At 62.8% G+C, this 14,012-nt stretch overlaps 2 protein-coding genes across 5 annotated transcripts; one reads left to right on the forward strand and one right to left on the reverse strand.

Moving 5' to 3' along the window:
• Positions 1-1,262: 1,262 nt before the first annotated feature.
• GUCD1 (guanylyl cyclase domain containing 1) lies at positions 1,263-7,876 on the reverse strand. 4 transcript variants are annotated; one of them, XM_074290999.1, is made up of 6 exons: positions 7,660-7,876; positions 7,244-7,328; positions 6,786-6,954; positions 6,584-6,675; positions 2,705-2,946; positions 1,263-2,602 (listed from the first exon to the last, which is right to left on the reverse strand). In XM_074290999.1, the coding sequence occupies exons 1-6, from the start codon at positions 7,694-7,696 to the stop codon at positions 2,511-2,513; spliced, it is 717 nt and encodes a 238-aa protein (XP_074147100.1). In that variant the 5' UTR covers positions 7,697-7,876; the 3' UTR covers positions 1,263-2,510. The 4 variants fall into 4 exon arrangements, with proteins under 4 accessions (XP_074147100.1, XP_074147110.1, XP_074147119.1 ...); XM_074291009.1 differs by having other exon boundaries at positions 7,619-7,713; XM_074291018.1 differs by lacking the exon at positions 7,660-7,876 and adding an exon at positions 7,636-7,654.
• A 144-nt stretch (positions 7,877-8,020) lies between these two features.
• On the forward strand, positions 8,021-13,374 carry SNRPD3 (small nuclear ribonucleoprotein D3 polypeptide). The gene is made up of 4 exons (XM_074290984.1): positions 8,021-8,173; positions 8,640-8,780; positions 11,902-12,094; positions 13,181-13,374. The coding sequence occupies exons 2-4, from the start codon at positions 8,655-8,657 to the stop codon at positions 13,240-13,242; spliced, it is 381 nt and encodes a 126-aa protein (XP_074147085.1). The 5' UTR covers positions 8,021-8,173; positions 8,640-8,654; the 3' UTR covers positions 13,243-13,374.
• Positions 13,375-14,012: the final 638 nt, after the last annotated feature.

A 14,012-nucleotide genomic window follows, 5' to 3' on the forward strand; every position in this document is an offset into this window, starting at 1 on the left:
CTCGGAGGGAGGGGAGAGCTTCTGCCCCCGCAGGTCTCTGGCCATTCAGCTCACCTCCTCTTCAGGTGGGACCCCGGTGCAAACAGCAAGGGCATACTCTATGCTTGTGGGCTGAAGGAGGCTGGAGATGGGGGGGGACCTGAGTGTCTGAGCGGCCCTTGGAGGGGCGGGCGCCAGGAGCCGGCTCCCCTCCCCCGCAGGCCACGGGGGGCTTTGGCTTCCGCAGCCACATTCGGGAAGGGGGGTTTGCCGAAAGGCCCCCCTCCCTCCTGAAGTCCTCCCCCCATTCCTGGGGGAGCTTCCTGATTGGGGGTCCGGGGTCATGCTAGAAGGCCCAAATCCTCCAGGCCTTTCCAAAGGGAGAGGATCATGGGGGAGCCCCCCCCCAACCTGAACGTTTATTAAGCGCCAGCTGTGTGCCGGCATTGTGCTGTTTCCCAGATAGGGTCTCATGTGGTCCTCGGCGGCCGGTGAGTGCTCCCCACCATGGCTCCGGGGAGTGCGCCCCCCAGGGTAGACTGAGGCACACACATCCAAAGTGCCTTGCGGGAATCACACTGGGAAGTGGGTGGGGCAAGTCTGAGGTGGGGGGGGGTCCGGCGCTCTAGCAGGCGGCCCTCGGCCCTGCTCTCGCCTGGGCGAGCCTGGTTCTGGCTGGCCTGCTAAGTACGGGTGACTGCGGGGAGGGGGGGCGGGGGAATGAGTGACAGGCGCAGAGGCGGGGCCTCCCAACGCTTCCCCTCAGGTAGTCTCTGCTGGGGGGGGAGGGGCCCCGCGGGAAGAAGAGCCCCTGGAGGCCGGGGCAGCCCGCCGCGGGGTGAGGGCGGAGACTTGTGGGGGAGACCCTGGCCAGGGTGTGAGGGGGGAGAGCGCGGGGCCCAGGGAGAAGGCAGGGCGGGGGACCCGGGGGCAGGATTCGGAGGGCCAAGCTCCCCGGACTTCCCCGCGGGCCGACCCCCCCCCAGCCCCTTCCCGGAGAGCTCCAGGCAGGAGAAGCCTTTGCCCGCCGGGGTCACCTTGCGGCGCCGCCCCGTCCAAGCGTGGGGGGGGCCGGAAGTCCCGCCTCCTTGCCCACCCCGGGGCGCAAGCCCCCTTCCGGGCCCCGCCAGCACTGGCGCCGCCCTTCCCAGCTGGGAAGTCATCCGGCAGAGCCCAAGCTTTGGGCGCCGCTGCCTCGGGGAGGGGGCCCCATTTCTGCCACTGCCCCTCCTGCCCTGACGCCTCCCTTGCCCGTCCCCCAGAAGCTGCCGCGGCTGCTTGAATAGAGATCAGTGGTTTTTATTGAGTGGCTCATTACAAACAAAATAGATTTATGTATAAAATTTCTCTGCATGTAAAATATCCCTTTCCCGCGGTCAGAGGAAGCAACACCCGCACGCAGCGCGGCCCGGGGCTCCGGATCTCCACGGAGATGCTGGGGGGCGGGGCAAGGCACCCCCACGGCGGCCTTGCCCCCGGGCCGGGGTCACCTCGGCCCATCTCCATGGGCTGTCTCCTGTTCCGCCCAGCCCCAGAACCCTCCTGCGGCCTGCTGCTCTGCTCACAGCTGGGGAGCCCCCCCTCGTCCCCCTGACCAGCATCGAGGTCCCCGATGGGGAGACCCCGCTCGGCCGGCCGGGACCGGGAGGAGCGAACCCGTGTGCCCAGTGGCTGCTGGGGGCCAAGAACGGACCACCCTGGACGCGCTGGACTCTGGCCTCGACTGGCACCCATGCCCACATTCCCCGAGGGGCAGCCGCCGCCTGCAGCCCAGGCTGTGCCGGTGGAGGCCCAACATCCCCCGAGCTGTGCCCCTGGTCCCCAGGAGCTACCATGTTGGGATGCCCTCTGTAGCGGGCCTGCCCGAGCTCTGGGCCCAGCAGCCGGTGGCTAGCGTCGGGGGCCGAGGCGGGGGCCGGCAGCCTCACTGGCTTCTCGGCCACATCTTGGCATCGGAGGCCTCCGCAGCCGAGGGAAAAGGCGGACGCCCTGGGTGCGGGACCGAGGGGGGCCGTCAGAGCTCGGCTTTCCCGTCTGCATCAGGAACCCGCCTCGAGCTCCTACAGAGGCTGTCCAGACCCTCCGAGGGCCCTAGTCCTGCAGGGACCACTGGAGGAGTGGGACAAAGCGGAGCGGCGGTCTCCCCTCTCCCCTCTCTATTTGCTGGTTTGGGGGCCGGGCGGCCTCTGTCTCAAGACTTCCAGTGTGTGTGCTGGGGAGGGGGAAGGGCAGCCTCTCCTGGAGGCGGCCCCAAGACCAGGCACGGTGGAGCGGAGGGTCCTGGGGACCTCCTCCCTGATGGAAACAAGGCAAAGACGGCGGAACGTGGCCCTCCTCTCCTAACAGCACTGCCCACGTGCCGCGCCAGGTGGCCAGGATGACGCCGCGGGGCTCGCCTGCTCGGGCTTCTCCCCGGGTACCGAGCGGGAGAGAGGAGGGCGGAGGGCCGGAGGGGCAGGCACGAAGCTCCCCGCCCACCCCCGGCGTCTGAGGGCGCAGCAGCAGCAGGGAGGGGGCGACCGGGCCTGAGGTCAGCTGTCGGAGTACACGAAGAGGATGTCCTCGTCCGTACCGTAACTGGTCCTGGCTTCCTCGAAGTTGGTCACGCTGGTGCTGCACATGCCTGCGGGAGAAAACCCGGGGTTCTGCCGGCGTCCAGCCCCCTCCTCGGGGGCACCGGCCACCCGCCGCCCGCCCGCCCCCCCGCCCCGCGGGAGCCACTCACGGTCCGCGTAGGCCGGGTTATTGTAGAAGATGCTCTCGGAGGCCCGGTTGTAGCCACACAGCACGATGAAGTGGCCTTGGTAGTCGGGGCCCCTGCAGAAGCACTTCTGGCCGATGGGGAGGAAGCAGCAGTACTTGACGGGGCTGGAGCACAGGTCACACAGGAGCAGGACCGCGTTGACCAGGACGATGGCCACGTGTCCCTGGGCCAGGTGCTCCTGGATGTCCCTGACGGTCACCGTGCTGGGGGAGGGGAAGGGAGCCTGAGCTCGGCCCTGGGATCCCGGGCTTCTCAAAACCTCCCTCCCCAGCCCAAAATCTGGGAAGGGGGCGGCAGGAGCGGGGGATCGTGGGCCCTCTTGGGCAGAGACTGTCCCAGGCCCCTGCGTCCGCCCAGCGCGCCTGACTGCCCTTTTCTGTCAGATGAGGGTAACTGGGCCGTGTGGGGCCGAAAGGGGAAGCTGACCCATCCTGCTGGGCCCCCGTTCCACGCTGGGACAGCTCTGGGGATCCTGATCCCCGGGCCAAGCCTTTCCACTTGACAGCTGGCAGCACTTACACCCCTGCTCTTCCCAGCTAAACATCAAGTTTCCACAGATGCCCTACGATGCCCAGGGCTCCCAAGTCCGGCGCTTCCCCCAGTTAATGTCCTCAGACCTTGCGACGGAAACATGCCCCACGACCTCCCGCTGAGTCACAATCTAGGCTTGTGGCCCCATCTCAGACCTTAAACTGGGCGATGCCCTTGGATGAGCCACTTCCACTTCCTTCAAAACCCTTTCCTGTGACTGCTCCCTCTTAACTCTCCTGGGAGTCACCCCGGACTCGTTCTGTCTCTTGTCCCCAGATTTCCCATCTGCCCATGGCCTGTCCATCTTCCCTCTGCTCCATTATGACCCATTTCACCTCTCCCCCATCTCTAACCCATCTCACCTCTCCCCCACTTCTGGTCTCTCCTTCACCTCTGACCCATCTGACCTCTCCCCCACTTCTGGTCTCTCCTTCACCTCTGACCTATCTCACCTCTCCCCCACCTCTGGTCCATCTGACCTCTCTTCTACCTCTCCCCCACCTCTGGTCCATCTGACCTCTCCTTCACCTCTGGTCCATCTGACCTCTCCTTCACCTCTGACCCATCTCACTTCTCCCCCACTTCTGGTCTCTCCTTCACCTCTGACCCATCTCACCTCTCCCCCACTTCTGGTCCATGTGACCTCTCCTTCACCTCTGACCCATCTCACTTCTCCCCCACCTCTGACCCACTTCACGTCTCTACCTCTGCTCCATCTCACCTGCAGCATCTCTCCAATCTGGTCCCTCCTCTCATCCTGCCCTCGTGGCACGGAATCTAGCGCTTCATGCGTGCACTACTGCAGCAGCTGCTGGGGGAACCAGGCGTGTGTCTGCCTGCCTGTCTCTCTCCACTCCAAGTTAACCTCTATTCAGCCACTAAAGTGACATTCTTAAAGTGCAGGATTGATCACATGACCGCCTTATTCTAGTGGTTCTCTCCGGCCCCAGAATCAAACAGAAAATCCTCTAGCTTTCTGATCCATTTCACCTCTGCCCTTTATACTCTCCCCCCTTCCCGCCTCCATCTTCTTCCCTGCCCTCAGCCCATGTACTCTGTGATCGAGACCCTGGCCACCTTGGGCCTCCTCATACAAGCCCGCCAGTCCCGCTTGGGCATTTTCGATGGAGATGCCCCATTCCTGTAATACTTTCTTTTCCTTGTGGTCTCCTGGCTTCCTTCCAGTCTGAGCTAAAATTCTACCATTTAAAAGCTGTCCCCCCTCATCCCTCCTAAGGACAGGGCCTTTCCTAACTACGGGTGACCCCCCAACCTGTCAGCCCATTCCTCGTATATACACAATTGTTTGCATGTCATCGTCCCCGATGGACAGCGACTTCCTCGAGGGCAGGGCCTGACTTTCTTTGGCATCCCCAATCTTTAGCACTTAGTGCCTGGCACGGTGGGTGCTCTTTGGCTGATGCCCCTCTCCTTGCCAAGGTCAACTTTTCTTTGTGATGGTCCTAATTTTTCCATCTCATCTTCCACCTCTCTGAATCCAATGGCTCCTGGCCCTGCTGCCTACAAACATGCCCACATCCAGCCTCCATTCTTACAAAGTCTTCCCTGGGTCCTACTGTGCGTCTCCTTAAAGCTGTGCTTTTCCTTAAAGCTGTACTTTTCCTCTCACTGCAGCCAAGATCCCAAAAAATCCTCCCACTCTCCATGCTCCCTCCACAGTGGCCTCTGGGTCTGTTCTCCATGGTCATTCTCCTGGAACTCTGAAAGAGCCCATCCACCTCTCCTGGATCCTCTCTAGGTCTTCCTCACTCAGCTTTCTCCTGGTTTTCTTTCCCGTCTGGCAGTTCCTCAGTTGCTTTTGATGGATCTTCATCTAGCTTTTGCCTAACCATGGGTATCACCATGAGAGTATCCCCCGTCTGTCCCCTAAGGGTTCCTCCAGGGTCCTTTTCTCTTCCACACTAGCAGTTCCCAAAGTACGGACCCTTTCAGAGGGCTACAAGGTCAGATGAACTTTTGTGACACTATTAAGCCACTCCTGTTTCTAATGAGGAATATCGAAAGGCATAATCAAGAGAAAGAAAAGTTCTCTGAAAGGGGGATCCTCTAGAAGGTTTATAGGTATATAGAGAGTTGTTTTTTACACAATGTAACAACAAACATCACAAACACATCCCGAGATCCAAACATTTGAGCCACGCTGCCCTGAGATTCACTTGCTGAGCTCTCCAGCTCCCATGGCTCAATAACATCTTTCCACAAATGGGCTAAGAGTCCTTTTCCTGAATTGGCGTTCCCACAGCGCCACGAGATCTGCACGTCTACAATGGAATCTGGGACCGTCCTCTCCATACCATCTGTGCCATATTACCTGCACCCAGGCCTGCCCTCCACCAACAGCCAGCCAGCCCTCACCCCTCTCAACCAACTACCGAGGCTCCCAAGGTCTCTTTCCCCTGGTCAGCCCGGCCCTGACGTGGCTTTCCAGTCTCCCTGGCCATGACAGTTACCCTTCCACATCGTGGGGTCGGGCGTGAGGCCCCTGGGAGCTGGAAAATCCGCCATCCCTTCAAACCAGGGACACCTCCACGATCGTCGTTCTAAGAAATACGTATACGTTTACGCGTTGCTGACTTTCTAATCTTTTTCTGTATTATTTGCTGGCTTCTGCAAAACTCCCCCAAATTCTTATTTCTCACTCTGACCTCCAACGGGAGCGGAGACGTGGAAGAGATAAGGCCACTGACTGTTCCACGATCCCGCTCGCAGGCTGCTGTCTGCTTCCCGGTCTTGAACAGCCTCCCTAGACAGTGTGAAGGCCATATGGTGCTGGGGGTGGGGGGGTCCATAACGACCCTTCGCTTACCTTGCGGTCTCCCTGGTTACTGTGGAGGAAAAGGGGGGCCCTTGCAAGGAATTTGCAGCCCCGACTCCTGCAACAGTGCTTGGTATACAGTAAGTGGCTAATAAAAGCTCATCACGAGGCAAAGGCACGAATCTCCGGGACAGAAAGAGTGTGCAGGGCACGGGCTCTTTCCCGGGAATACCCGGGCCGGCAATCGGCACACATATACCCGCTGGGTGCGGGGCGTGCTGCCCTCCCCGGAGACTGGATTTGGGGAGGGGGCGGCGCGCTGGGGCCACAAGTGGGCAGGAAAAGAATCCGGCCCGAGCCACGTGATGAACAGCTCTAAATCACAAGTAATCAGGGAGACCTGCGCTGAGCTGCCCCCCCCCCCATGGGTCGGAGGGAGGGGCTCTGGGAGAACAGACAAAGCCATCTAGGCGCCCCCCCACGGAGCCCCTTCCCGGCAGCGAAGACGCGGACAGGAATCAGGGGCGGCTCACCACTTCTCCACCAGCACCTTGCAGGACGCGGCCCGCGCGAACAGCTGGTTCACCCGGCTCTCCTCCGCGTCGAAGTGTCTCCTGTAGAAGGACTGCAGGACAGGGCGCCTCCTTAGGAGCCCCCGGGAGGGGCGGACCGCAGCCCCCCAGGCCCGGGCCGCCCACCCCCCCCCCAGGCTGCAGTGCTCCAGGCTCCGCCCACCTGGTTCCGGTAGCCCTTGTCCACGCCCAGCGTCCGCGTGCAGAACCGGTGGCGGGCCCCGAAGTGGCGCATCAGGTAGGCCAGGTCGATGGTCCAGATGCTCCGGGTGAGCTGCAGCTCCTGCAGAGCCTGCTCAAACGCCGCATCGTCCTCCAGGAGCTTCAAGTACCTGCGGCGGGGGAGGGCGCCGATGAACCACCGGCCAATCACCGAGCTTGGAGAGGGGGCGGCCGGGGGGACGGGCCCTGACGGGCCGCTGGCCAATCACCGCGCTCAGAGGGCGGGGCCGAGTGGAGCCCCGGCCAATCGCCGAGCTCGGGGGCGTCGCAGCAAAAAGATCGATCCCAGCGCCGGGGGTGGGTGGGTGGCAGTCAGCGGCCAATCCCGGCTCTCGGGGTGGGGCGTCGGCGGCCAATCGCGGCGCCCGGGGGTCGTCACTGGCCCGGGCCCCTCCTCACCTGAGCACCATCCGGGAGCAGGCCAGCCCGCAGTCCCAGTGGTACAGCTGCTGCACGATGGGGACCTTCAGTTGCACGAAGTCGCCTGGGACGAGAAGGAGCATCGGAGGAGGTCGGGGAGGGGGGCGCGCACCCGAGGGCCCCGGAGGTCCCGCCCCTCCCGTTCAAAAGGCTTGGCTCCGCCCCGGGATCCCGAGCAGGACGCCCTGAGTTCAAATTCCACTCCCCGCCCCGGCCCAGGCCCGGGCTCCTCCCGCTCTCCCGGAGAGTCCCGGGCCGGGCATCCGGGAGGGCCAGCCTCGGTCGGAGCCGGCTAGAGCCCCGGAGACGGGCTTCCGCGGCTGGCTCTTGGCCCCCCGGCGGCTCACTCCATACCGTCCCCCTGCCCGTGCCTCAGTCTCCCCGGCTGCCCTCACCGGGCTCGGCCCCGGCTCCCTCGGCCTCTTCCCTCATGCCGCCTGCGGGCGGACGGGCCGGGGCTCGGGCTGTGGAGACGCCTCGGCCATGGCCCCGGCCCGATCCGCTCCTGCCCGGGCCTCGGCCCCGCTTGGGCTCCTGAGCCCCTCTCCGGCTCCTCCGCCGCTACTGCCGCTCCCGGGAGGACGCGATATCGCACACGGCGCATGCGCGAGCGCAGGCGTAGCGCGCCGCCGCCGCGTACGCACGGCTCGGCGGCACGCCCAGGTCCCGCCCCTCTTCTTCCCCGTTCCCCCTCCCCTTTCTCGCGCACGCGCCCCAGGCCCCGCCCCTGAAATCCCGTTGTTTCTTCCTCTATTCCCCACTGGGCTGCTTTGGGGCGGAGTGCTTCCCGGAAGTATCCGCCTCTCTTCCGGGCCCGGTGCATGCTGGGAGCGCGAGGCCCGCCATTCAGTTGCCGCTACTCGTCGCACGTTCGCGCCGCCGGAACCGGAGCCGGGGCCGGGGCTGCAGGTGAGGCCGGGGCCGAGGGGGCCGCGCGGCCCGGGGGGAGGATGGGCACCGGGGGGGGGGGGCGGGGAGGGGAGGCGGAGGAGAACAGCGCGTGGGGGAAAGGCCCTGGCCCGGCGTTCAAGGCCATGCTTCCCGCCCCGCGCTTTGCCGGGCCTCCCTGGTCCCGTGCGCGCCCCGTAGGAGAAGCCCGGGGCCGGGGGCGGGGGGCGGGTCTGCCTGCCTGGAAGCCCCCTCCGGGCCTGGTCTGCGCCTGCATCCCCGCTCCCGGCGGCGCTTCATCCGGGAGCCTTGCTGGGGGGCGGGGGGGGGGGGTCGTGTCTGAGGCAGGGATGTCTCTGCTCCGGAGCTCCCCCCCCTCCCCCCCCCCTGCGGCCGGGGGCGGGGCTCCTCCCCAGCCTGTCCCTGCCGGGTTTGGATCCCCAGCCCGCCTCAGCCAAGGGGCCTCTGTCCCCCTCTGCGTCTGCAGCTTCTTTCTCCCAGAATGTCGATCGGGGTCCCCATCAAGGTCCTGCATGAGGCGGAGGGGCACATCGTCACGTGTGAGACCAACACCGGCGAGGTGTACCGGGGCAAGCTGATCGAGGCTGAGGACAACATGAACTGCCAGGTGCGGGCCAGGGGCGTGGGGCATGGGGCCTGTGCCCAACGGGAGTCCTCCTCACACTGTGCTCCCCCAGGGAGTCCTCCCCACACCGTGCTCTCCCAGGGAGTCCTCCCACACTGGCTCCCACAGTCAGTCCTGGGGCCTGTGCCCAATGGGAGTCCTCCCCACACCGTGCTCTCCCAGGGAGTCCTCCCCACACTGTGCTCTCCCAGGGAGTCCTCCCACACCGGCTCCCACAGTCAGTCCTGGGGCCTGTGCCCAATGGGAGTCCTCCCCACACCGTGCTCTCCCAGGGAGTCCTCCCCACAATGTGCTCCCCCAGGGAGTCCTCCCCACACTGTGCTCTCCCAGGGAGTCCTCCCCACGCCGTGCTCTCCCAGGGAGTCCTCCCCACCCCGTGCTCCCCCAGGGAGTCCTCCCCACACCGTGCTCTCCCAGGGAGTCCTCCCCACACTGTGCTGTCCCAGGGAGTCCTCCCCACACCGGCTCCCACAGTCAGTCCTGGGGCCTGTGCCCAACGGGAGTCCTCCCCATACTGTGCGCTCCCAGGGAGTCCTCCCCACACCGTGTTCTCCCAGGGAGTCCTCCCCACACTGTGCTCTCCCAGGGAGTCCTCCCCACACTGTGCTGTCCCAGGGAGTCCTCCCACACTGGGCTCTGCTCTCCCAGGGAGTCCTCCCACACCGGCTCCCACAGTCAGTCCTGGGGCCTGTGCCCAATGGGAGTCCTCCCCACACCGTGCTCTCCCAGGGAGTCCTCCCCACAATGTGCTCCCCCAGGGAGTCCTCCCCACACTGTGCTCTCCCAGGGAGTCCTCCCCACGCCGTGCTCTCCCAGGGAGTCCTCCCCACCCCGTGCTCCCCCAGGGAGTCCTCCCCACACCGTGCTCTCCCAGGGAGTCCTCCCCACACTGTGCTGTCCCAGGGAGTCCTCCCCACACCGGCTCCCACAGTCAGTCCTGGGGCCTGTGCCCAACGGGAGTCCTCCCCATACTGTGCGCTCCCAGGGAGTCCTCCCCACACCGTGTTCTCCCAGGGAGTCCTCCCCACACTGTGCTCTCCCAGGGAGTCCTCCCCACACTGTGCTGTCCCAGGGAGTCCTCCCACACTGGGCTCTGCTCTCCCAGGGAGTCCTCCCACACCGGCTCCCACAGTCAGTCTTGGGGGCTGTGCCTGACAGGGAGTCCTCCCCACACCATGCTCTCCCAGGGACTCCTCCCACACCGGCTCCCACAGTCAGTCCTGGGGGCTATGCCCGACAGGGAGTCCTCCCTGCACCGGGCTCCCACAGTCAGTTCTGGGGCCTGTATCCAATGGGGAGTCCTCCCACAGTCAGTCCTGAGAGCTGTGCCAGACAGGGAGTCCTCCCCACACCGTGCTCTCCCAGGGAGTCCTCCCACAGTCAGTCCTGGGGCTGTGCCCGGCAGGAGGGCCTTTCCTGGCTAGGTCTCTCCTCCTGCCCTCAGCCCAGAGGCTCTTGCTTTCTCTGAATGGCCGGGTTGGGGAATGAGGTTGAATCCCCCCAAACAGCCCCCCCAGGCAGCCGAGTGCAGAGAAGCTGTGGCCTGGGATCCGCAGGCGGCGGCACCTCCCTCTGTGCCAGGGAGGAGCAGTATCGGACCGAGGTGGGATGGCAAGGCCTTGGTGACTCTCGGGCTGGGGCCCAGTGACCACGGGCCATCCCACATCCAGAACGGGTAGTAGCTCTTTGGAGTCTCTCACCCGGAGCGGGTGCCAGCCCTGAGTGAGGCCCAGGGTCTGAGGCCAGGTCTGCCCGGGAGGGTGGGGAGGAGGGAGTGAAGGGAGCACCTTGGGGCCAGACTGGGAGGAGCTGTTAGGAAGCATCTCGGTGCCAGGCTCTGTGCTGGAAGGGCAGCTACTGCCCTCCCTCAGGGCGCATATGGTCTAAGGGACGCGGTAAGTAGCTCTGAGCGGGCGGTTCCAGACCACCCGCAGGGAAAGGTGCTGGCGGTGGGGGGGCACTGGGAGAGGCGACCCTGGGCTTTGACTCCGGGAGATGGGGGGGAGGGAGAGTGTGCAAGTCTTGGAGGAAGCCAGTGAGTTCAGAGGTGTGGACTTGGGGAATGGAACGTGGTCCTTGAGGGGCGGAACCAGAGGCGAGGAGGAAAGGCCTTCAATCTGGAGGCCACAGGGAGCACCGGAGGTGGTCGAGGCTTTGATGGCTGACAGGGTGGACTGTGGGGAGGGTGAAGAGCCTGGAGGCTGGCAGACCACTCGCCTCTCTTCTCCCCACTGGTAGAACAGCCCAGATGTGGGGTGAGGAGACGTTGGGAGAGGAGGGGGCAAGAGCCAGTGAGCGGTCAAGGAGCACTTCTGGGTGGGAGCCTGGGGGCGGGGAGTGCCCTCCTTAGCAATGGGAGCACTTGACAGGCTAAGGAAGTGCTGTGAAGCGGAGGCCCCCCATTGTTCGGCGGTGGGGGTGGGCAAAGCCGGGCAGCCCCAGGATTTCAGAGCTGGGAGAGGTTGCAGGGCCCGCTCTGGCTCTGCAGCTGCTCCCACTTGGCGATTGCTCAGCATGACTCTCAGATGCGCTCGTCCAGCTCCCTGGTACTCAAGGTCCAGGTCCCGGCTGCCTTTTGTTCGTTTTCAGTTGGATCTCGTGCTCAAACGTGCTCCAAACCAGACCCAGTATCCTCAAAATCCCCAAATCCTCCTCCCCATCCTCTTAACGGTGGAGGGCGACGCTCCCCTTTGCTGGTGGGGGGGCGGTTTTTGCCTTTGCCCCCTCTCCAATGTGCTCCCATCCCCTGGTGAAGGCGTGCCCCCTCCTGCCTGGCCTCTCACAGTGGCTTGTTATCTCCACAAAGCAAGGTCTGACTTGTTGCCCCTGCCGTCAGACAGGTGGTGTTTGGATTTGGTGACCTTTCTATTCCGGCCTTTCTTTAGCCTCGTTTAACTGGACCCCCTCTTGCACCCTGTGGTCCGGCCAAACTCTCTGCTTGCTGTCCGTCACAGATGACACTCCGGCTCCCGTCACTGCCTTTGACCTTGCCGAGTCCACGGTCAACCGTGGCCAGAGCCCTGGAGCCAGACGGAGGGAGAGGTCCCAGGGCCTCCCTGGCAGGCAGAGGCGGGACCCTGACTGTGAACGGTTCCCCTTGCAGATGTCCAACATTACAGTCACATACAGAGATGGACGAGTCGCCCAACTGGAGCAGGTTTACATCCGGGGGAGCAAGATCCGCTTCCTGATCTTGCCGGACATGCTGAAGAACGCCCCGATGCTGAAGAGCATGAAAAACAAAAACCAGGGCTCCGGAGCCGGCCGAGGGAAAGCCGCCATTCTGAAGGCCCAGGGTGCGTAGCCGCTGGCCTGCCCTGGGGTGGCAGGCACGGGCTTTCCCCGTGGGGGGAAGCAGAGGGGAGGGAGGGGTGCCCTGTGATCTACTGTGACTCAGATGCCCCTGATCTACACACGTGCACGTACATGTACACAGATGTACGCATATGCATGTAAGTATACTGACGAATATCCACATGTAGAGACATGCATGCACACGTGCTTATAGAGATGCACATATACAGAGACGTACACATGGGTATGTATCACGTGTTTATATGCAATGCACAGATGTACGCATATATGCGTGTATGTATACTGAAGAATATCCACATGTAGAGACATGCATGCACACGTGCTTATACAGATGCACATATGCAGAGACGTACACATGGGTATGTATCACGTGTTTATATGCAATGCACAGATGTACGCATATATGCATGTGAATATACAGGTAAACGTACACATAGGAGTACATATACGTGTGCATTGTACGTGCACAAATATATGCATATACCCGTGTACTTTTACACACAGATGTGTATATGTATGTGTGTATACAGATAGACATACACACAATTACACATACACTTATATATGCAGATAGACAAATACACAGATGCACACGCGTATATACACAAACACAGAGATGGACACACATTTATATACATATACACAGACATGCATGTGCATATGCATGTATGGCACACAGACTTGCGGATCTGCACATGTGTATATATACGGACACACGTATCGATATGTGTATATATCCACGTGTGCAATACAGACACATGTATCTACACATATGTATATAGACATATACACACGTGTATGATTATACACAAACAGTTACACACACGTATATGTGCACATGCACATATACATGTACACTCAGACGCGTGCATACTTGCGTTCACTTGCACATACTCACAGACGTGCAGTTCATACTCTCACAGACACGTGTGCCCGTGCTCACACAGTACCCTTACACCCGCTCTCGCACTCGTGCTCACACCCAGACCCGCTCGGGGCTCGGCCCTCTGCCCGCGTGTGCACCTTGCCGCTGGCCTGGCTCACTCGGGTCTCTCTCCCCCTTCTAGTGGCTGCCAGAGGAAGAGGACGCGGAATGGGCCGGGGCAATATTTTCCAGAAACGAAGATAATCTCATCTGAGCAACAGAACTCTGTACTTGTCGGATTTTAGGGCTTGGAGCTTAGTCGTCTGGTGTGTCGGCTCCTCTTTTAGGTGAGGAAGGGGCAGGAGCTCACCAGCCAAATAAAGGTGTTTTGGAGTACTCGGGCCTGTGTGGGCCGCTGTCCGCAGCCGGTCCTGCCCTTTCCTTGGGGTGCTACTGGGGGTCCCGGGTCAGGGGCTGGCTGCCACGGGCCCCCTCAGCCAACTGGGGATCCGGACACTCTCCAGAGCTGAGCCTTGAAGGAAGCTGGAGATGGAAAGAAGCCCCGTAAGGGGGGGGTGCTTAGGTGGGCCGTGGGCTGAGGCATGTAATGGATGAACGAGGGAGGAGAGGGGAGGCTGGAAGCACGGAGGCCAAACCTGAGGCTGGGTCGGGAGAGTAGAGGAGGGTCTGACCTTGGGGACAGGAGGTGTGGCGAGGCCACCTGTAGGGTCAAAGGGCAGAAACCTCCTCCCAGCACCTGCTACCTCCCAGCTTCTCCAGGCTGCTTCTCCACCACACGCCGAGCCCGGCTCCCAGAAGGCACCGGGCTTCTAGCCGGTTCTGACTTGGGCCCCTCGGGGCTCCCCAACAGACCCCCAAAGAAGGGTGGGAGTTCTGGCTTTGGCCATCCCAGCAGCGGCTGCACATCTGGTCGGCAGGGGCCCGCCTCCAGGTCTGGGGTGCGACTGATGAACGAATGGGACGTTCCTGCTCGCGAGGAGCCGAGATTCTAGCAGGGACCACCCGGACACGTC

The sequence above is a fragment of the Sminthopsis crassicaudata genome, chromosome 1 (assembly GCF_048593235.1).
Source record: "Sminthopsis crassicaudata isolate SCR6 chromosome 1, ASM4859323v1, whole genome shotgun sequence".
Classification (NCBI taxonomy): domain Eukaryota; kingdom Metazoa; phylum Chordata; class Mammalia; order Dasyuromorphia; family Dasyuridae; genus Sminthopsis; species Sminthopsis crassicaudata.